Below are 23,758 nucleotides of genomic sequence, written 5' to 3'. Positions count from 1 at the left end.
GGACCAGGGCTCGAACCCCTGTCCCCTACATCGTCAGGCGGATTCTTAACCACTGCACCAGCAGGGAAGCCCACGAGGGATTTATTCTTGGAATCCAAGTATGGTTCAAAACACAAAAATCAATCAGTGTAACACATCACATTAACAGAATAAAGGGCAAAAACCACATGACCATCTCAACTGATGCAGAAAAAGCATTTGACAAAATTCAAAATAAAAAACATTCAACAACTGAATAGAAGGAAACTATAAAAACATAATAAAGGCCATACATGACAAGCTCACATCATACTCAATGGTGAAAGACTGAAAGCTTTTCCTCTAAGATCAGGAAAAATTAAGGATGCCTACTTTTGAGACTTCTAATCAAATGGTACTGGAAGTCCTAGCTAGAGCAATTTCACAAGAAAAAGAAATAAGTCAACCAAACTGGAAAGGAAGAAGAAAAATGTCTGCAGACGTGCTCTTAAATACAGACATGCCAAAAGATTCTACACTCACACACCCTCACACACACCTGTTAGAATAAACAAATTCAGCAAAGTTGAATGATATAAAATTAATATACAAAGATGTGTTGCATTTCTGCATGTCAACAATGAAAACTCCTAAAAGGGAGTTAAGAAAATTCCATTTACAATAGCATCAAAAAGAATACTTAGGACTAAACTTAACTAAAGAGGTGAAAGCCTTGTGCACCGAAAACTACAAAATGTTGCTGAAAGAAGTTAAAGAAAACAATATATGGAAAGACATCCTGTGTTCATAGAATGGGAGATTCTTAAGATGTCAGTACTACCCAGTGATCTACCGAACCAATACAAACCCTATCAAATCCCAATGATGTTTACTGCAGAAACAGTATAATTCATCCTAAAATTTATATGAAATCTCAAATGATCCCAAATAGCAAAAACAGTCTTGAAAAAGAATGATATATGAGGACTCACACTTTCTGATTTCAAATTTTAATACTAAACTACATTGTCAAAGAAGTATCATACTGGCACAAAGACAAACATAGACTGATGGAGTCCAGAAATAGACACAGATGGTCAATAATTTTTGACAAGGGTGCCAAGACCATTAAATGGGAAAGGACAATCTTTTCAACAAATGGTGTTGGGTAAACTAGATATTCACATGTAAAAAAAAAAAAGTTGTATGCTTACCTTATATCAAATGCAAGTAAACTCAAAATGGATCAAAGACCTTGGGCTTCCCTGGTGGCGCGGTAGTTGGGGGTCCGCCTGCCGATGCAGGGGGCGCGGGTTCGTGCCCCGATCCGGGAGGGTCCCGCGTGCCGCGGAGCGGCTGGGCCCGTGGGCCGTGGCCGCTGGGCCTGCGCGTCTGGAGCCTGTGCTCCGCAATGGGAGAGGCCGCGGCGGTGAGAGGCCCGCGTACCACAAAAAAAAAAAAAAAAAAAAAAAAAAAAAAAAAAAAGACCTAAATATAAGAGATAAAACTCTTATAGGAAAACATAAGAAAAACGTCATGAATCATCAAAAAATCTACAAACAACAAGTGTTGGAAAGGGTGTGGAGAAAAGGGAACCCTCCTACACAGTAGGTGGGAATGTAAACTGGTACAGCCATTATGGAGAACAGTATGGAGGTTCCTTAAGAAACTGAAAATAGAGCTACCATATGATCTAGCAATCCCACTCCCAGGCATATATCTAGAGAAAGCCATAATTCAAAAGGATGCATGCACCCCGATGTTCACTGCAGCACTATTTACAATAGCCAGGACATGGAAGCAACTTAAATGTCCATCAACAGAGGAATGGATAAAGAAGATGTGGTACATATATACAATGGAATATTACTTAGCCATAAAAAGGAATGAAATAATACCATTTGCAGCAACATGGATGGACATAGAGGTTATCATACTGAGTGAAGTAAGTCAGACAGAGAAAGACAAGTATCATAGGATATTGCTTATATGTGGAATCTAAAAAAAGGGTACAAATGAACTTATCTACAAAACAGAAAGAGTTACAGATGTAGAAAACAAACTTATGGTTACTAGGGGTAAGGGGAAGTGGAGGGATAAATTGGGAGATTGGGATGGACATATACACACTACTATATATAAAAGAGATAACTAATAAGGACCTACTGTATAGCACAGGGAACTCTACTCAATACTCTGTAATGGCATTTAGGGGAAAACAATCTAAAAAAGTGTATATATGTATACATATAACTGATTCACTTTGCTGTACACCTGAAACTAACACAACACTGTAACTCAACTATACTCCAAAAAAATTTTAAAAAACAAACAACAACACTGTTGTTGGAAAAGGGAAAAATAAAAACTGCATGGAAAAGGAAAAAAGAAAAGTTTCATGACATTGGATTTGACAAAATTTCTTGGATACCACAAAAGCACAGGCAATCAAAGAGGAAAAAGATAAATTGAACTACATCAAAATTTAAATCAACTGTGTGTCAGAGGGTACAATTAACAGAGTTGAAAATACAACCCAAGGAATGGGAAAAAATTTGCAAATCTTATACCTGATAAAGAGGTATCCAGAATACATAAAGCACTCTGACAACCCAACAAGGAAAAACTACTTTAAACTTGGCAAAGGATTTGAATAAATATTTCTTCAAAGATACCCAAAGCAGCAACAAGAATACAAAATGATGCTCAATATAACTAATTATTAGGGAAATGCAAATCAAAATCACAATGAAATACTATTTCACATCCATTAGGATGGTTACTATCAAAAAACCAGAAAATAAGTGTTGGTGAGGGTGTGCACAAATCGGAACCCTTTTGCACTGTTGGTGACAATGTTAAATGGTGCAGCCATTTAAAAAAATTAAAAATAGAATTACCAGGGACTTCTCTGGTGGTCCAGCAGTAAAGAATCCGCCTTCCAATGCAGGGGACTCGGGTTCAATCTCTGGTCAGGGAACGGAGATCCCACATGCCGTGGGGCAACTAAGCCCGCATGCCACAACTACTGAGCCCACGCGCCCCAGCAAGAGAGCCCACGTGCCACAAACTACAGAGCCCACACGCCCTGGAGCCTGCACGCCAGAACGAGAGAGAAGCACGCGCCACATCGAAGAGCCCACACCGAAACGAAAGATCCTGCATGCCTCAACTAAGACCTGATGCAGCCAAAAAAAAATTAAATAAAAAAATAATAATAATAAAGAAAAAAAATTTTTTAATAGAATTACCATACAATCCAGCAATTACACTTCTGGGTATATACTTGAAAGAATTTAAAGCAGAGTTTCAAAGAAATATTTGTATACCCATATTCATGGCAGCATTATTCACAATAGCCAGAAGGTAGAAGCAACTCAAGTGTCCATCAACAGAATGGATAGACAAAATGTGGTATATACATGGCAGAATATTATTCAGCTTTAAAATGAAATTCTTTCACATGCTAAACCATAGGAGAATCTTGACGACATTTATGCTAACTGAATGAATGATCCAGTCAAAAAAGGATTATGTATGATTCCACTTACATGAGACATCTAGAGTAGTCAAAATCGGGGACAAAGTAGAATGGTGCTTGTCAGGCTTGGAGGAGAGGGGAATAAGGAGTTACTGTCCAATGGGTACAGCTTTAGTTCTGCAAGCTGAAAAGATTTCCAGAGATGGAAGGTAGTGACTGTTGCACAACAAAGGGAATACTTGTATTGCCACTAACTGGATACTTAAAAACTGTCCTGTAAGATGGCAAATTTTATGTGTATTTTACATATTCACATACAACTTCCCAAAATTAAAATTAATCAACAATTAAAACTTGCTTTTAATTGAAAAAAGAAAGCGATTCTGCATCACTACGTCCAAGTGGCCAAAGTTAACACCACCAACACTGGGACAAACTAAAGGCCCTTGTTTTGGGGAGAAATATGCATAAGTATTTGGGGATCATGAGGCAAGCTGTCGGCAAATGTGGCAAAACGTTAACACTTCATGTATATAGGTGAAGGCTATATGGGAGTTTACCACTTTTGCAACATTATTGTAAATTGGAAGTATTTCCAATTAAAAGAAAAAAGACTATTCTCAGCCAATTTTGAGACTTAAAATGAATCACACAGCAACGGTAGTTTATACAGAAACTAGCAATTTTTAAAAATTTTGAATTCCCCACATTCGATTATCACTTTAACACCTGGCACCATCAGTTTTACCCTACATAGGTGAAATTTTCAGATGACTGGAGCTTACCCCATGAAATGCCAGAATGGTGTATTAATAACTTTAAAGTCTTTTTAAAAAAGTACTATTTTACTTTTCTTGTTTAGAATTTTTAATGATCAGGGTCATCAACATCTGTTTCAGTAGATGGCTGTTTGTTTTGTTCTCACGAGTGTTTCTGAGGGTATTAATATAAAGCAAAAATGACATTGCAGAAAATAGTTGTTTTTGCATCTCCATCTAGTGGTTAGCTATTACCTGATTATCTTTATGTACCTGCTTTTTACAACTATCACATTTGTGCTTTTAAATTTGTGCTTTTAAATTTGTTAAATTTCTTATGACTAAAGTGCACAAACTTCATAATTTTTTGGCTGTTTCAAGGCTTTTATCATCAATAAGATTCTCACGTGTTTTGGAAAATCAACATTGCCAGACAACCCTTCCCCAATTTGTATCATAAGATTTCTATAATTAAAATCAATTACTTACTCTTGGATTTAGTCATCTTGACTAACAAGAGACTTCTCATAAATAAGTCTGCAGAGACTAATGACTTTAAAGTACCACAAAAATAGAATATAGCCATAAGCAATATCATTCTCTATGCCAACTGCCCAGCTGCTTATCAGCAATTACAGTGATTTTTAATTATGCCCAAGTTTCCTCTACAACAGTATTTCTCAATCTTCTTTTTCAGATTGTAGGAGCCCCCCCCCCAGGAGAAAACAAATTTAATTTAAATCAAACAATTAAAAATTTCCTTAACAACCCCAGTAGGATACTGCAATTCAGTTCTGACACTGACCACCTAAAGTCATCACTGGACTCCACAGGTGTAAGGGCTCAGTCCTCCATGAGCTGCCGGCACTGGAGATGATGGCTGCAAGTGGAGTCCATCCCCACTTCTGACCGACTAGTTACTAGTTCTGACTAATTGGGGGTTCCCACAATCCCCTCACATTCAAGAATTTGCTAAAATGACTCAGAACTCAGGAAAGCACTGCGCTTAAAATTAGTTTTATTGTAAAGGATTCAAGTGAGGAGTACCAGCCAAATGAAGACGCACACAGGGCGAGGTGAGGTCTGGGAGGAAACACAGAGCTTCTGCGCCCTTTTTTTGTGGAGTCAAGGCCCATCACCATTTCAGCACATTAGTGTGCTCACCAATCAGAGCCTCAGTGTCCGGAGTCTTTAACTGGGATTCACTATTTGGACATGACTGATTACATCACTGGGCAACATGACTACGTCAATCTCCAGCACCCCCCAGCCCCCAGCCCATGAGGCCTGCCCAAAGTCCCTACCCTCTAATTACTAATTACGTGCAACGCCCTTTCTGGCGACCCGCCCCTACCCTAAAGCTCTCCAGGGGTCTACCACGACCCACCTCATTCGCATCACAAAGACATCCCTAGCACCCAGGAACGCCAAGGGTTGTAGGAGCTCATGGTTGGGAACCAAGGGTAACGACCAGACAAACCACACCACAGTTAGGCAGGCTGCACTCTGAAGGGCCACAAACCACTGTAATATCTAAAATTTTTCTGCACTCACCAAGAACCAATTTCACCCCCATGGAGAATGCATCCTCGAAGACAATGAAGAGACAGCCCCCCAAAACCAGAATGGAATTTTATTGTGTAAAGTTGATAGAAGTACGACTAGTATTCTTCTGTACAAAGTGCACAACAAATGCTTTTAAATATAACTGAGAGAAATGCAAGTCCTACGACAACATTTGATACAAGCTGAATCATTTACAGGTATACTAAAAAAGTTTTTAAAATATCATCTTTCTCCAAAGAGTCCATTGCGCATTTCTTAAAAGCAGAGATAAGGAACCTCTCAGGCAGTCACAAGGGCATTTTATTGCCCTCGATGCTGATTTTTACTGCATGTGCAGATCTGCTTTTTTTCCTGATGTCTGTGAACTTTCTCATCTGTTTATCCAGTCGACTGATACCCTTCTTGGAGGTCCCCTGAAACTAAGAGTGGGGTAAAAATTAAAGAGCAAATTATTGAAACACATACACTTAGTTTTGTCTTTCGTCTTCTTCTATCTGAAAGTCGGCAGACAGAAGAGCTCTCAGCTCTGGAATAACCAGAATAAGCTTTGGTGACCTCAGGAACAACAGAGCAAGTATACACAGCAGTGTTAGAAAAGCATATTAAACTCTCTCAATGGAGAATAATTTTGTTCTTATCTGTGCCTTACTTTCAAATTTTGCCTCTAGTCCATGGAAATTTGCTAGAAGAGAGAAAGAGGGGTTAAAACTGAAACTACGATCCCCCTAATTCCATGAGATTACATTTTAACTGTATGATTCTCCGTTTCAAAGACCAAATGTGGAGGTGACCGCCTGACATATACACCTTCAAACAGTGCTGGCATAAAAAATAATGATCTTCTAAGGCAAGGAAAGTAATCGAGAAAAAGCCTGAAGCATAATGAATGAGGTTAGAACCGCTAGGTGCTTGCTGGCACTCTAGTTTCCGATTAGAAACTAGTCAGGATTCTGTAACCCTGTACAAATGATGCCCCTTGCCTGAACTACTTCCAGGACTGCTTGGGAGAAGCGAATAAGATAATAATAACAAATACAAGCACAGAGGATAGCACACAATCGGCGCTCAAAATAAAAGCAGCTATTATTGCTATTACTACTACTTTGCAATCAGTTTGACACAAAAAGAAAAGTAAATTAATTCTCTTGAACCAAGGGGCATATACTTCTTGCATCTCTTTCTGCTTGCCCTTTATGTTTAAAGGTTTGTTAGGTAATTTCTCTTCTACTTTGAAAAGACTGTGTCTTGAAAAGGTGTGGTCTCTAAGAAACTAACACCTTTTAGAATGGTTGAAAAGGCCTGACATTTATGTCAGATCAGGGCAAACTCTTCTTGCTGGCTACAGTAACTAACAATTCCAATCTTTACGACTGTCGAGTGGTTAAAAAAAGATGGGATTTTCTAATTCTTCTCCCCAGATGTTTACTACTGAATCACCTGTGAAGCTCAATTCAAAGAATGCTAAAATAAGGTGGAGACTAGAAGACACTCTAGGGTCGGTACCAGGGTGGTGAAGTTCTTTTGAGTTGGGGAGACCTCCCCCAAGCCTTATCTCACCTCTGGACTCGTCTTCCACCTCAGTTATAAGCAAAGACCTCTAGGTTATTCTTGAACAAGAGCTGCATTGATCATCCATCCTAGATTTTCTACATAAATCCCAATTCCAAATATTATTTTATATCCATTTTAATACTGGGCACTAGTACTCTGAGGGAGCATAAAAATTCATTATCAGATGAGAAAGTTATGCGACTATCACCCTATGCATGCAGTACCCCAGATTTCTAGACAGTCCCAAATATCTGACTTCCTTTCAGACAATGTGCCCTAATTTTTAGTACCTGCAATCAGTCCACAATGGAAGTCTTACCTGCTCAGATCTCTGCCAACTGCCCAACTCCCGGAAGCTCCACCCATCAGCCTGGACTTCTCCTTGTCCACTCCCAGGACGTTCTCTAATAATTTGAGCCCTCTAGCCTCAGCAACTGGAACATGCCCAGGCTGCAGTGACCTAGTTATGTATGACTTGTATCTGGCAGATGCCTGGTTACCCCAAGCCTGAAAACACACAGAACTGAGTACCTAGCCTGTCAAATTCAATCACTTCTCTCTTGATTTGTCAACCCTACACCACTTCCTTAGGACAGTAAAACTGTATGCTGCACTGCTTTATCAGCGAAAAACCAAAAGTAGCCTAAAAGATTAGCAAGATGGGTTTGCTTAAAAAAATATGGTACAATCATATTACAACACAATATTAAGTCACTGAAGAATGTTAACTCAAATGAATTTTTACCATGTTAAGTAAAACACAAATCCAACAAGGTATAAAAGAGTATGATCACAATTTTGCTTAAAAGTTAAAAACCAAAAACAAAAAAACACCACTACCTCCAACAGAACCCTCTCCAAACCAGTAATAATGTTTATGTACACATATATAAAACACAGGAAAGAAATAACCCAAAATGTTAATATTAAGGTATGGTGGGATTACAAGCGACATTAATTTGATTTGTGCTTTTCGTATTTAAAAGTTTATATAAAAACATGCACTGCTTGTGTCATTTTAATGTTATTTTAAAAGCATTCCATGGAAAAAATTAGCATATAAACATACAATGTAGCACAGGTTACCGCATTATTTGGAAGTGAAAAATCAGAAACCATAGAGGAATGAATAAACAAGTTATATATTCACATGATAGACTATTATGCAGCCATTATAAATGATAACTCTATAAGGTGGTTTAATGAGGAGTGATCAAAATTCTATACAATATAATTTTAATTATATTAAAGTATCAATAGAAAACAAGGCAAAATTTTTATCAAATTGCTTTTGAGTGATGAGTGATTTTTCTCTTTATAATCCCAAAATTTTCTACAATTATAAGCAGAAAAAACTAAGTTTAAAGCATTACTGAAAATACATGTAACACATCGAAATTGTTAACAGTGGTGACTTACACAGAGGAAGAGCAGGACTTTGGGATTGGGGTTTATTCTCTAGTATATTTACTCTCGTAATTTCAAAAATAAAAATTACATTTATAACAAAAAGTTTCATTTGAAAGCCCTTTACTCACTCCAATTTTCTTCTTGGGAAACATGTTTTCTAGTAACACTCATTATTGTCTGTGCAATGTGAAAGCCTTGAGTGAATATGTAAGGAACCTTCTTGAAAAGGAAAAGTGTCAGGTGGTTTAAGGACAATTTACTGAAATGTAACATGGGACTACCAGCCCCCAAAACATGTCTTATTATTATTTTTCTTTTCTTGACAGAGCTCTATAAGCCTGACACAGGCCAAGATAAATACCAGCCCATTTTGATTTGGGGAATGTTAGGGATGAAGAACTCTGCTTGAATTACCCTCTTGTCACGCTGGTCACCTCTCGCTCTAGCAACAGGCTAGGCCACCTCTGCTCATCTCCCCATCACCGACAGGGAGGGTGGGATCAGAACCAGCGACACCAGCAGACAGGCACAGGCCCTTCCAAAGAAGACTGGCCACTAGGATTTTTTATTACGTTTTCCACTGCCCTATTATAGTTCTTGATTCTCAAAACAGTGTGCTGGGGAAGAAAATGTATTATGAAAGAGAGGAATAAAAGGATGGAAGAGACAGTGAGAAAAGTAAAGGTAAAGAGAAACGGGTGGTGGGAGGGAAGGAGGGAGATCAAGGGACATAGAAATGGAAAGAAGAAAAAAGGGAGGAAGGGGACTTCCCTGGTGGCCTAGTGGTTAGGATTTCACGTTTTTCACTGCCGTGGCCTAGGATTCAATCCCTGGTCAGGGGACTGAGATCCCACAAGCCCTGAGGTGTGGCCTAAAAAAGTGGGGGTGGGAAGAAAAAAGAGAAGTAGAGATGAAGGAATTCTTAGCACTGAACCAGTGCTGTTCTATCCTTTGTTTATTCTCATTAAGTAAGACTGTGCACTTTGTTTTGATAGTAGCTTAACAACAAAGTGAAACGGGAGGAAAGTGAGTGTGCCTGTGGAAATAGCTGCCAAAGCAGGGGTCACGGAGGAGTCACAAAAGGAAGGCAACACACTCAGACAGATGCTCTAGAGGGCACTGCCGCAAAGGCGCCACCGTTAACCTCCAAGCACAGCAGGTCAGTGAGTCTGGCTTTATGAGTGTTTCAAAGTCATCTTCATTTCTGACCATGAACTGAATATGTATTAATTAAATTTATCTCCTAAATATTCAGTGTCAGGCTTTATGCAATGAGCCCTCAAATGCAGTTACTGAGCCACTGACAACAGGAAAAGATGCCACCTCCCTTCCACCAAGACGTTACTAACCAACTTACATGCCTGTAAGGGAAACCACTAGGAGTCCAGGCCCTAACAAAAACCTTTTTAATAAAAAGGGTACCAGTCAGAAAGACCAAAATGCCTAGCCATGAGGTAATTATCTACTAGTCTCTAGGGTACTGTTAAAGGAAGGGAATCCCCTATCAATTTCTCAATATTCAAGAGGACTAGAATGTCACTAAGTGCCTGTTAGGGTCATTATTTCATAAACTAAAAGTGGTCCTGGCCTTTTCTGGTTAAGAAAGCACACACACACTGGTTTTCACTCTAGCTGCTGACAACTCAAGCCCATGCGCAGAGCATGCTTCCTTGGGGATACCTCCCGGATATGCTCTGGTAGTGCCAGGCCTACAGGGGCATCCTGTTGCCTTCAATGCTGAACTTGACAGCACGGTGCACTTTGCTGAGTCGTTTCTGTTCTGCAAACCGCCTCTTATGCTTTTCCAATCGGCTTAGGCCCTTTTTAAGAATACCAGGCTAGAAAGAGTAGTTTGAATGGAGAATAAAAAAAGATTACTGAGAAGCAATAAGGATCACCGAATAGTATTTACAGTGATGGCAGAGGAAGTGTCTACCCTAATAAACACTTCACAACAGAATTACTTAAAACAGCTGAACAGAAAGGGAGGGGTAGGTTGTAGAAGCAGGTGAGTTTTGTTTCTCAGGGTTCTTAAAAAAAAACACGACTGTACCAAAACACTCTAGGCTTCAAGATTCAGTTGAAATAAAGGGATTAATAAAAGGAAACTTCCCAACTTGATAATATTTCTTTAAGTCTGAAGTAAACCTCATCAGCAGTAAGTGATCTGGCTAGATAAGTGACCAGAAAATAGCTCTCGTCAAATCAGATTAACCGTAAGAGCTGCTAAGCGTTATTAAACACGAAGTAAAAGACGAACAGTAATCTGCATTTCAGATCCACCTTGCTGTCCCGCTGCTTGCTTACCCTGGATGACTCCATTTCCACATTCCACTTGGGCCTGACAACATAGTCCTTGTTCGAGGGCATGGGGACCCTTGCCCGGGCACAGAATCCAGGATCTCCAGGTCTAAGAGCCCTGAGAACGGGAAGAAGAGCATGCTGCTATGTAGTCGACCACACCTGGGTCCATCCCATTCGGCTGCACATCTGTGTCAAACCTCCTCTGCCCTCTCGAAGTCACACTCCAGCATCCTGCTGTCTGTCTTAGATGGCCTCATCATCACTCACTGCTGTACCAATGGCTCAACTTCCCCCTCAAAGCCAATTTCCTCTGCATTTTCAGGACTCCTTTTTACCTCTCCTCAGCTTCAGATATTAATTTCTGTAATGCTGAAGAATGTCATATAAATGGAATAATACACCATGTAACCTTTAGAAATTGGCTTTATCCACTCAACATAATGCCCCTGAGGATCCAACCAAGTTGTTATATCTATCAATATTTTGTTCCATTTAATTGCTGAGCAGTACTCTATGGTATGAATATACTATGGTCTGTTGAACCATTCACTTGCTGAGGGACATCTGGGTTGTTTCTGGTTGTGGACTATTAGGAGTAAAGCTGTACTAATGGATAGGTTTTTGCACAAACATAAGTTTTCATTTCTCTGGGATAAATGCCTGAGAATCTTGTGCAAGTGCGAGGTTGTACGGTGGTTACATGTCCAACCTTACAAGAAACTGCCAAACTATTTTCCAGGGCAGCTGTACCATTTCACCCGCAGCAATGGATGAGTGATCTAGTTTCTCTGCATCCTTGCCAGCACTGGATGGTGTCACATACAGTAACTTTTAAGTACAAATTTGAGAACTACCATGCTAGACTAACGTAAGACTACCATCCAAAAGTAAAGCCTATTTGATGTCTGGGAATTCGAATAATTCAACCTTTAGGTAACTATCCACCTCAGTGGTAAACAGAGGGTGGGTATTTGCGGGGGTGGGGGAAGAAGAGGAAGAGAAGGCTTAAAAATTCTAAAATTGTTTCTATTCCCTTGTATGGTTTACTCCATTCTTAGTATCAAGCTTCTGTAACTTTCATATACGTGAACTGAAACTTCTATAACTTTCATACACATTAACTGACTAGAAAACTTCCCACAGGTCTTATTTTTCCTCTGAAGCCACTGTCAGCACACCTGTCCACAAGCAAACAACACTGCTCCCTCTAGCTCATTTCTCGTCCTCCTTTTGAGATATGGGTGCTGCCTGATTGCCAGCCCTCACTGCACAAACCCCCGTGAAGCTTGCCTTCTGCCACGGCCCCCTCCAGCGTGGCCTCATTCTCCTCTGGGTTCTCCTCCAATGTGTAGGACCACATCTGCTCACTGGCCTTCACTGGCTACACCCCTTTTCAAAGGGTTCAGTTTCTTATTCTGTACTCTCTTGAGTCAACAATCTTTTCTACGGAGGTAACTATCAAACCTATGCCTCTAGCCCAAATTCCAGTTCTAAGCCCAGGATAATTATAGGACTATCTCAGTCACCTTACATTTAATATGCTCAAAACAGACATCATCTATGTCTTCACGTCTACTCCTCCTCTCCACTCTAGTGAAGGGTAATACCATCATCTCAGTTACTTAAGTTTAAAATTCTGGTTGGTATCTTCAACTCTAGGCAACTTTCCGCCCACCAAGCCAGACTCCTGGCCGTTGGACACCTGCGAGGGCTCCTCAACCTTCTGCTTCTCCATTACAGTCTCAGTTCAGCTGTATCAGTGCCTTCAGTTCCTCTGCCCTGCAACCCATCCTACATCGTGCTACCAGCAGAAGCATTCCAAATCAATCGGACGACTTCACGTCCACGCTCAAAAACCTTCTAGGAAACTACAAAGAGAAGTGAGAATTCCTCATCTTGACTTAAAGCACTTCAGAATTTGGTCAACATCTGCATTTCCAACCTTATCTTCCACCACCTCAGGCACCATACTACTGCCCAACTACTTGCCATCCCTAAAACAGGCCTTGCGTGCTTACCCCACATCTTTGCTTAAGCTCTCTCCTTTGCCTGCAATCCCTCTAAAGCCTTCCTGAGAGAATGGACTACTTTTAGTTTGATTCTGTATTTTCAGAGTTTACCAGAGAGTCTAGCACATAGCAAGCAGCAACAAAATCTTTATTGAATGAACTATTTCTCAATCTTCTTATAACCTCCAGGGCACCCACAGAATGTGAATACTCAATAAATACTACACTAGGAATCATCCCCTGCCAATGTGAACAGAGCATCATTTCATTTGCTATTTATCTTAAAACAAAGCAGCAAGCAGAACATTCCCAATATAGTCTACATTGAAAATCCATACAAAAATCTTACTTTTCCTCTCCTGTCAGCACCTTTTCCAAATCTCTTCGGGGTGTCTGACCACCCGTGCTGGGAAAAAAGTAATTAATGAGATATTAGGAAATGTCAGGACCTTATAACTAAGGAAAAAAGAGCAAAATGAAATATCAAACTTAGACCACTGCTAGGTCCTTTACACTGGATCAGGGAAAATAATTCCTAATATTGTATTATAAAAGTACTACTTATTTTAATGATCATTTGCACCCCAGGTTTCACTCACCTGTAATGACCCTGCCATCTTGGATGCAACTACATCCAGTTTATTGATACAAATCGAACATTTTTTTTTTTCTCCTAAGGATCTGGAAATGGAACTGAGAAAGTTTTTTCTGCAAGAGCCTGGAACAACCTAAGCAACCTCCAGAACGGTGGCAGAGGCCAGATCCAACCAGAAAAGCCTGGGAGGGGAGCGGGTGTGGAGCTTCACTGTACACTACCACATTTAAACTAAAAAGGTATCATGAACTATAAGACATATCAAGCAGAGGAAAGACAAAATCCTACCATCTTGTAGGTTTTTTAATGACCTTAATTACCAACCCCCCCCCGGAGTTACCGCAACAATAATGTTACCACTTACTCATACCTGTTCCCTCCTACCTGTTCATTCTTCGCCGTTGAGGCATCTGTTCTAGGTCTCTCTGCTCCCTTTCTTCTCTTGTCATTCCTTTGTAGTTTGAGGTAAGACCAAATATAGGCCGAGACCATTCATCTACAACAGAGAAAAATTAATTATTTAGCCCATAAAGTAACATTTCTACTACCATTCTTTGAAATAATCATACCCTAGTGTAATGTCATACTCTGAGCATTAAGAACATTCTTTCCTGAAAGATAACATTATTTCAGGACCATTTGTAGAATAAACACAGCATGATACCAGCATCACAATTAGCTCCAGCTGATTCAGAAATTTCAATATAAAAAGATCACTTAAACCTGTAATCACCACAGAGGCTTAAAGAAAGTAACATCTAACCCACTTTGATAGTCATCAACTAGCTGTGCTATTTCACAGACAGTTTAATTTCTAAATTTAGTCTCTTGAAAACAGAAAATCTTGTGTTTTTTTTTTTAAATTGAAGTATAGTTGATTTACAATATTTAGTTTCAGGTGTACAGCATAGTGATTCTTTTTTTGGCAGATGCTTTTTCCATTATAGGTTATTATCCCCTGTGCTATACAGTGTCTTTTTTTTTTTTTTTTTTTTTTTTTTTTGCAGTACGCAGGCCTCTCACTGCCATGGCCTCTCCCCGTTGCAGAGCACAGGCTCCGGACGCGCAGGCTCAGCGGCCATGGCTCACGGGCCCAGCTGCTCTGCGGCATGCGGGATACTCCCAGACCGGGGCACAAACCCGCGTCCCCTGCATCGGCAGGCGGACTCTCAACCACTGCGCCACCAGGGAAGCCCTATACAGTGTATCTTTATTGCTTATCTATTTCACATATAATATTTTCTAACTGTTAATCCCACACTCCTAATTTGTTCCTCCCCACTTCTCTCTCCCCTTTGATAACCGTTTGTTTTCTATGTCCGTATGTCTGTTTCTGTTTTGTATACAGATTCATTTGTATTATTTTCTAGATTCCACATATAAGTGATATCATATAGTACTTGTCTTTGTCTGACAAGTACTATATGATATCACTTATATGTGGAATATATATTTCACTAAGCATAATATTCTCTACGTCCATCCATGTTGCTACAAATGGCAATATTTCATTCTTTTTTATGGCTCAGTAGTATTCCACTGTATATATGTACCACATCTTATTAAGCCAATTGTCTGTTGATGGGCATTTGGGCTGCTTCCATGTCTTGGCTATCATAAATAATGCTGCTATGAACATTAGGATACATGTACCTTTTTGAGTTAAAGAGTTTCCATTTTTTTTCTGGATACATATCCAGGAGTGGAATTGCTGGATCGTATGAAAGTTCTACTTTTAGTTTTTTAAGGAACTTCCATACTGTTTTCCATAGTGGCTGCACCAATTTACATTCCCACCAATAGTGTAGGAGGGTTCCCTTTTCTCCATACCCTCTCTAGCATTTATTAGTTGCAGACTTATTGATGATGGCCATTCTGACTAGTATGAGCTGATACCTCCATGTGGTTTTGATTTGCATTTCTCTAATGATTAGCAATGTTGAGCATCTTTTCATGCGCCTGTTGGCCATTTGAATGTCTTCTTTAGAGAAATGTCTAATTTAGGTCTTCTGCCCATTTTTTTAATAGGCTTTTTTTTTTGATATTGAATTGCATGAACTGTTTGTATATTTTGGATATTAACCCCTTGTCAGTCACATCATTTACAAATATTGAAAACAGAAAATCTTGAAATTCCTCTACTTTCTTACTCTAACCAAAAACAACTCCCTTATTACTCATCAAAATGGTCTAAATCTTTAAAAATTACATTTTGATAGTGCAGGTGTAGGGTCTGTACTTCATTAAGTCTAAGAACACTGCTAAGGTGATCACACAAAAAAGTACTACATGCACACTGTTTAGCCAGTAAAAGTCCAGAGGTGCCAGCTGATGTCTTTGTTCTTATCGCTGCATTGTATCAAAACAAGAAAGGACCTTTACAGACAGAACACAGGTGTTGTCAAACTAAGAAGGAAGCAAGGAGTCTCAGGGGAGTCTATATCTCTTTAAAAACTGACCTGCTGTCCCCAACCCTGGATTCAGAATCACCTGTAGTACATCACAGGTACCAGTGGGAATAGTCTGTTTCTCTCTTGCCTAGGGCAAAAAGAACTTCGAGAACCACTGCATCAAAGCATCAAAAGCTTATTGTTTAATAGGCAATAAACTACAGATTATTAATAAGATTGAAGATATAATACTTCTCTAGTTTATATAAAAAAATTAAATTTCTCTAAAGGCTTTTGATAGTCTTAAACATTCAATAGAAAAATGACTACTGTATTCAGATACAAAAGTAGTTACTATTTCAAATTAGTCTTGAAGTTTAAAAATTTCTTTCCAACACAAAGAGTTAAGGAGTATGATGAAGATGCATGTAGTGTTCATAAATGACATGGCAACTGAGTAAACGAATTTCAGTTAGATTCCTCTGGATTTCTCTGTTATCATTAAGTAATAACACACAAAGGCTTTGGAGACCATTATAAAAATAACAACAATAGCAGCAGTGGCTAACATTTCTTGAGGACTTACTACTATATTCTAGGCACCATGCTTTACATATACCTTCTCACTTATTCTTTAAGACAACCCAAACTAAACACATAATTCTGTTTCACAGAGGAGGAAACCAAGGCTTAGAGCTTAAATCACTAGCCCAAGGATATGCAGTAAGGTAGGTGGTAAATCTAGGATTGGAACCCAGGTATGACTGACTCTAGGGCCGACATTCTAATCCCTCTCTCTCTACGTGCTCTTGATCCATGATTAGAAAAGGCATCATTTTACTTGTTATATACTGGATAGCATACTTAAATATATTGAGAAGCATTTTAAGTCTAAGGGAAAAAAGCTTAGTACCAATAAGATATCAAAAAATTTTCCTACTCCATTTCATTGACTCATTTTAAATGAAAATTGGTAAAAATATAGTTAGCTTTTATATATACATGTCTCTCTATATACATAAACACACCAAACAAAAAGTAAAATGTACATACTGATTAATTTCCCTGCCATGTCCTTGTTGGACCTTGATTCCTTGGGGTGTTTATAGAGATACATCACTGCTCGTCCAATCCCACTATGCTTCAGGGTCTCCTGGCTCACACTAGGTAGCTGGGGAACATAAACACAGACATACATATTAATCATTCTGAAGCTGGGAGTCCTGTCAATCTACTCTAGAGGGCCTGCAAGACCTGGTTCATTCACAACAGAACAAATAACAAAAAAGTTCTATTTTCAGGATCTACGGACACTGAACACAAAGATACTTTGTGTTCACATCAGTAGTTGAGAGTTTAGTACTACCACTGAGTTGAAGTAAAACTTAACAGTGTGAGAAAGTGTGAACTAAGCATCCTCAGAGGTTAGCAGCTTAATAAATCAAGGGTCCTCTCAGGCCTCTGAACCAAACAGATCTAAGTCTGAACCCAACCACAGCCATCTGCTATGTGACCTTAGACAAGTCATTTAACTTCTCTGAGTCTTAATTTCCTCATCTGTAAAATGGAGATAATACACCTAACCTTGCAGGTTTGTTGTGAGGAATAAATGAATCTATATATTTAAAAAACACCTGGCACATAGCAGGTTCCTCAGGAATTCCTTCAGAAGTTAAGTAGCTTGCCCAAGGTGTCTCAGCCATATAAAGGTAGCCCAGATCAAGATTCAAATACATGCTTATCTGATGCTGAAGTTGGTGCTCTTTCTACTTCAAGTGCCTCCCTACAACATGCCCACTACTATACTACTCGTCTCAGATAAACCAGAGCTTCTCCAAGATCTTTTTTCCTTCAATACCACAGTCACATGAAGTTTTAAAAGGCCTTCCTTTTATGCTCATTTTATTCGGTATGTTCCTAATAAACACACCTAACAAAACTCCTCTTCTGATAGGCTGTGGCAGAGAGAATATATAAATATATGGCAAAATATAGAGGTTATGATAATACAAACCACAGTAGATAATTAATGAAGAGCAAACAAGCCAGATTATCTGCCTCTGACCTCTTGCAGAATCTTCAACAGCTCTTCTCGAATCTTTAGTGCCGGCAAACTCCTATCTGGTAGAGGAGAGAGCCATTCTTTGATGGCAGACATCACACCACTGTCAATAAATGTTTCTTTAAGGTCCTGCCTGTAATAATAATAAGAATTTTTTTAAAAAAGTAAAGTCCATGAATGTTGATTCTATTGTAGCTTCCTTTGGATTTTCTTACAGATTTAGTGATGTTTCCAAAAACTGCTTTTAAAAGCTGACTCATATATATTATTTACTGAGCACCTATTCATAGACTTCAACAGCCAATATGAAATTCAGTTCCTATTTTCAAGAAACAGACTTGATAGGTAAAGATGATGTGTTAAAGGAAAAAAAAAAAAAAACACAAAAAACACACCAAATTACACAAGGTAATGTTGATATGAATGGTACAGACTGTAAGAATAATGAGCTTTAATTATTACAGCTAAAAAAGAAATATGTTTAATCTATGAGAATAGTGATCCTCAAACTGTTTCAAGTAAGACAGAACCCAGAATTGTGCTATTCTCTGCAGGACACCAGGGAGAATACCATTCTCCTAGCAGAAAAAAATCCCAATGAAATACTGATACTATTCAAATTCCATTTTATGTACTAGAATCAATTATGGTAACAGGGAACATGACATTATATATATGAAATCTGACACAGATAATTTTGTCTGTTGGGATAGAGGTAGCAATCTTCTAGTAGAAAGTCCTAGAACATATGGCTGGCTCACTGGTGTACAAGTGCATTTCTTTAGCCATCAAAAGAAGGCTACTGCTGAGTTCAAGGAGAAATCAAAGTTGCTCAGGAATGTGAGCCAACCAATGAAAAGAACCTGCAGAAGGACCAGTGACATAATTCATGATATAACAGGACACAAGAGTCTTATTCAATATGTGCTTCAAGTAGTCTCCCAGGATTTTTGCTTTGTTCTTAATCACACTGGGAAAAAAGATGCAATTTTACCAGACTCTAATCAGTGTATAAAGAACAAAATAAGTGGTTTCCAAGTTTTTCTTTCATTAATATCAGTTTGCTATTTGTTCTGTTTGCATCATGCATCAAAGTTTAAGAAAAATTTGTGATGAAGTAATAATCTAGGAAATTCTATTCATTATTATTTTTCTGTAAATTGACAGAAGGCAATCATTCTTTAATCTCTCTAGAATACTAGTACATAGCTTGAATATCATTCCATCAAAAGGGAACACTTTTTCAGACTTCCATGGTGGCACAGTGGTTAAGAATCTGCCTGCCAATGAAGGGGACACGGGTTTGATCCCTGGTCCAGGAAGATCCTAATTGCCACAGAGCAACTAAGCCGGTGCGCCACAACCACTGAGCCTGCGCTCTAGAGCCCGCGAGCCACAACTACTCAAGCCCTTGTGCCTAGAGCCCGCTCCGCAACAAGAGAAGTCACTGCAATGAGAAGCAAGCGCACCGCAATAAAGAGTAGCCCCCGCTCGCTGCAACTAGAGCAAGCCCGCGTGCAGCAACAAAGACCCAATGTAGTCAATAAATAAGTAAACAAACAAATAAATAAGTAAATAAATGGAAACACTTTTTCAAGAAAACAGAATACTTACTTCTTAAGGTGCATGACCACAGTAGGTAATAATGTTAATTTTTTCAGTGCTGGCTTTTTTTGATTATTCAACTGTCTGTCTTCCTATCCAGGAAGAAAAAAAAAGGAAAAAAGGGCAATTGTTAATAGTGAATTATAACCACTATAATTCTAAACTTTAAATATAATAAAGCAGCAATTTCTCCAAGACACTACAGTTTTTCCTACAAGAAAGAATTACACAAAGAATACTTTCTGCAGAGCCAAAACCCACAAAACTATTAGAATAATTAGTTTTAACAACTACAAATCGAGAGGAACAATTTTAATTTAAAATATTCGCATAACTATCAAGTTTTCAGAGTTCATTCAAAGTACAAATTATACATGGAAAAATTTGTTTTACCATCAAGAATAATTTTGCAGCTATGAGGCTTGTAAGAAAGATAAAAGAATATGCTATTAAAGAAGAGTTTTAGAATTTGCTTGGGTATTTTTTTCCTACTTTTTTTTTTTTTTTTTTGCCAGGCCACACAACTTATGGGATCTTAATTCCCCAACCAAGGATTGAACCCAGGCCCTCAGCAATGAGAGCGCAGAGTCCTAACCACTGGGCGACCAGGGAATTCTCCCTACTTTTTTAATTATAGAAAATTTTAAATTCTACAGACATACAAAACAAAATAATACACTGTCATGTACATTTCAAAAAATTAAACATGCATGGCCAGTCTTATTTAACTATCTCTCTAGCTACTTTTCCCTTCACCCTTGAATAATTTTGCAACGAATCCTAGACACAAGTCATTGGACTCATAAATACTTCAGCAAGTGTCTCTAAAAGAGCAAGACTTGTTTTTAAACATAATACTTGGGCAATTTTTACAATTTGAGCAGAATTTTTAAATGCAGCGAGTTAAATGCAATCATTTGATCAGAGACAAAAGAATGACACACAGGTTTATAACATAATAAATATGAGTTTATAATTTTTGTATGTGAAGAAACATCACTTTGTGGTAAACTAGCAGAACCTGAGAACAAAATCATTCCCCCATAAAACCAGCAAACCAATTCAGCTAAAAAGGCCCATTTTACTTAATACTTACAGTCTTTTCACTTTTTTCCTAAAACACACTACTTAAAATTATTTCCATGCTTAAAATTTAGAACAGTAAATGATTATTTTAAAAAAACAAAGTATTTTTAATGTAGTTTAAGCAAGGATTAAGTGTTTAAAAAAAAAAAAAAAAAGGCGCGAATTCCCTGGTGGTCCAATAGTTAAGATTCTGCACATTCACTGCCGAGGGTCCAGGTTCAACTGCTGGTAGGGGAACTAAGATCTCAAAAGCTGCACGGCAAAAAAAAAAAAAAAAAAAAAACAGGGACTTCCCTGGCAGTCGAGCAATTAAGACTCCATGCTTCCAATGCAGGGGACACAGGTTCAATTACTGGTCTGGGAACTAAGATCCCACATGCCTCACAAACAAACAAAACAAAAAAGGCCACATAACCAATTATGTGGGAGAAAGACAGATGAAGCTAGAAGTGACCTATCTCACCTCAGCAGCTTCATTCATCTTGACAATCATGGCACTCACAACGTCGTCGGCATCACTAATAAAAGTACCACCATCACGGTTACGCCTGCGCTTGCCACTCATGCTCTTTTTCCGCTGCAACATCATCTCAAAGTCCGACAGAAAGTCCATGCTAAGCAGTAACCCAAAATTAAGTGAAATATAAATTCCCTTTTAAATACACATCTTCTTTTATGACAGTTAAGAACCACCAACTTTCTTAATTCTAACTCAGTGAAGTGCTACTTTCTTTTACAGTGCAAGTACTTTTAAAATTGCTTTTAAAAGAACAAGTCATCATAAATTTTATGCTCAACTTCCCAACAGTTACACATTAAATACTAATATCCCTACACCTTCGTACACTATGTTCATGCTTACATGTGTTAGCCTGAAAAGCAACATTTCAAATTTCAAGTTTTGCCTGCCATTCCATGGTTCAGTTTTAGTTGCATTGCCTTTTTTGGGGGGCGGGGGGGGGAAGAGTGGTTTTCAGTTATCTGAATATTTTTGTCTTATATAGAATAAGTAGGAAAAAAAACTGCTGTTTTTTAGTGATAGGAAGTATAACTCTCAAAACATAATGTGACTGAGATAAAGATGGAGATCTATAAACCTGCTAAGAGCCTCAAAAAGACTTGGTAGGGCTTCCCTGGTGGCGCAGTGGTTGAGAATCCGCCTGCCGATGCAGGAGACACGGGTTCGTGCCCTGGTCCGGGAAGATCCCACATGCCGCGGAGCAACTAAGCCCGTGAGCCATGGCCGCTGGGCCTGCGCGTCCGGAGCCTGTGCTCCGCAACGGGAGAGGCCACAATAGTGAGAGGCCCGCATACAGCAAAAAAAAAAAAAAAAAAAAAAAAAAAAAGACTTGGTAGCTTTCACCTGAATCTTTACACTTAACGAGGGGCTAATATGCTCTCTGCCTCTATCATATAAATAAGATGATACGGTTTATAATTTAATTTCCAAAGGTACTGCCAAACTCATTCAGTTTAATTCTTGCATGTCACTGGGAATTAAAGCATCGTCTTTATAAACAGCACCTAACAAATCATTCTATGTTTGTCACCTTTCAAGACACTAGATTCTTCTGAACATAGAGTCCAACCATCTCAACAAAACCATGTGAAATACAATCAAGGAATATTTTGTATCTAAAACTTCTCCCCCTGGGACCCCCAAATCAGCTTTCTCTCTCTCTCTCAAAAAAAGTTTTTATTAGGTTATTTTTCAGAAGAACTTACTTGGTGAGATATAAATTAAAAGCCTGGCAACCATACAGCCCTACAAATTAAGACAGTTGAGCACAGGGCAAATGACAGAAAAATAACAACAGCAAACATTTTTGGACAGCAATGTATATAGATAAGTATATGGGAAGAACAAAAATGGAAGATTCTTTCCTACACTTAATCAGGAACCAAAATAAGAAAAACAAAGTTTGTTAGTCTCAACCTTCATTTTTAAAGTTCTCTTTAACAAAGTCCTTTAAAAAAAAATAAAACAAACTTACTGTTTTCCTCTCTTTATGTTATCATCAGAATCTGAATCTTCTGCTTCTTTTACCTGTGTTTCACTTTTTTCTTCTTCCAAATCTTCTTGGTTAAAACCCTAAAGGCATGTAAGTTAGCCGCAGTTATCGCAACCTCATTACAGACTCTCTTCTATGTAACTGCTCTTAATTTTTTGCATTTTTAAAGTAATACATTCATAAAGAATAAAAATTAAGTAGATATCAAAAGACATATAACAGAAAAGCTCCCTCCCACCCTAGCCCTTAGTGTTATTAGTTTTCTTGTCTCCTTCTTCATTTTTAAGGCTTTAGATGATTTCACCAAATAACCGCAACCATAATTTAAACATTTCCCTAACGACATTTAGGTATGTGTATTTGAAATTATGAGAAACATCGCAAACTGTCTTCTATAGAGGTTAAACCAAATTAACTCTCCTTCCAGGAAAGCACAAATGCACCTGTTTCCTCACCTTCCCACTATTACAGCAGGTTATCAAGCATTGATATTTGCAATCTCTGGACTGAAAAAAACAAAAGGCATCTCTGTAGCTTTCTTTGCATCCTCTTATTATGAGTAAAGCTGGGCATTTCTCATGTTTCAAAGCCATCTGTTGCTATTTCTCTGTGAACTCTCAATATCCTATGGCCAGTTTTCCGTTGAATCTTTGTCTTATTGGTATGGAAAATCTCTTTAAAAATTAGGGAAATTAGCCCTTGCTACATGACGGGAACTGCACAATCCTGACATCTGTACAGTTTGATTTTGTTTATGGTAATGTTTTCTGGGTATAACTTTTAATTTTTTATGTAATTTAAATGGTCAGTCTTTTCTTTATATCTTCCAACTTTCATGTTATACTTAGAGAGGCCTCCCCAATGGTTCCCCTGGTATGCTGTTTTCTACACTGAAGTGAACCCATAATCAAGTTGATGTCCACTCTCCACACTAGAGAAACATGTCTTATGCTTATAAAATGTTGCTTAAC

General features: G+C 38.5%; 1 protein-coding gene across 6 annotated transcripts in view; it reads right to left on the bottom strand.

The window, feature by feature from the left end:
- Positions 1 to 5,815: 5,815 nt before the first annotated feature.
- Positions 5,816 to 23,758, bottom strand: part of IWS1 (interacts with SUPT6H, CTD assembly factor 1) — a 46,670-nt gene continuing 28,727 nt past the window's right edge. For 4 of the 6 annotated variants that reach the window (XM_059052610.2, XM_067025809.1, XM_059052609.2 and 1 more), the window contains exons 6-14: positions 22,770 to 22,867; positions 21,239 to 21,389; positions 19,699 to 19,781; positions 18,088 to 18,217; positions 17,076 to 17,193; positions 14,017 to 14,128; positions 13,387 to 13,443; positions 11,032 to 11,143; positions 5,816 to 6,182 (exon numbers count right to left, since the gene is read on the bottom strand). In XM_059052610.2, coding sequence (XP_058908593.1) covers positions 6,051 to 6,182; positions 11,032 to 11,143; positions 13,387 to 13,443; positions 14,017 to 14,128; positions 17,076 to 17,193; positions 18,088 to 18,217; positions 19,699 to 19,781; positions 21,239 to 21,389; positions 22,770 to 22,867 — 993 coding nt within the window. In that variant the 3' untranslated portion in view covers positions 5,816 to 6,050. Of the gene's footprint in view, positions 6,183 to 10,404; positions 10,563 to 11,031; positions 11,144 to 13,386; positions 13,444 to 14,016; positions 14,129 to 17,075; positions 17,194 to 18,087; positions 18,218 to 19,698; positions 19,782 to 21,238; positions 21,390 to 22,769; positions 22,868 to 23,758 lie in introns of all 6 variants that reach the window. The other 2 variants (XM_067025808.1, XM_059052612.2) reach the window with 1 other exon arrangement.

This window comes from Kogia breviceps, chromosome 2 (assembly GCF_026419965.1).
Source record: "Kogia breviceps isolate mKogBre1 chromosome 2, mKogBre1 haplotype 1, whole genome shotgun sequence".
NCBI classification, from domain to species: domain Eukaryota; kingdom Metazoa; phylum Chordata; class Mammalia; order Artiodactyla; family Physeteridae; genus Kogia; species Kogia breviceps.
This window is presented reverse-complemented; position numbering and strand designations above follow the sequence as displayed.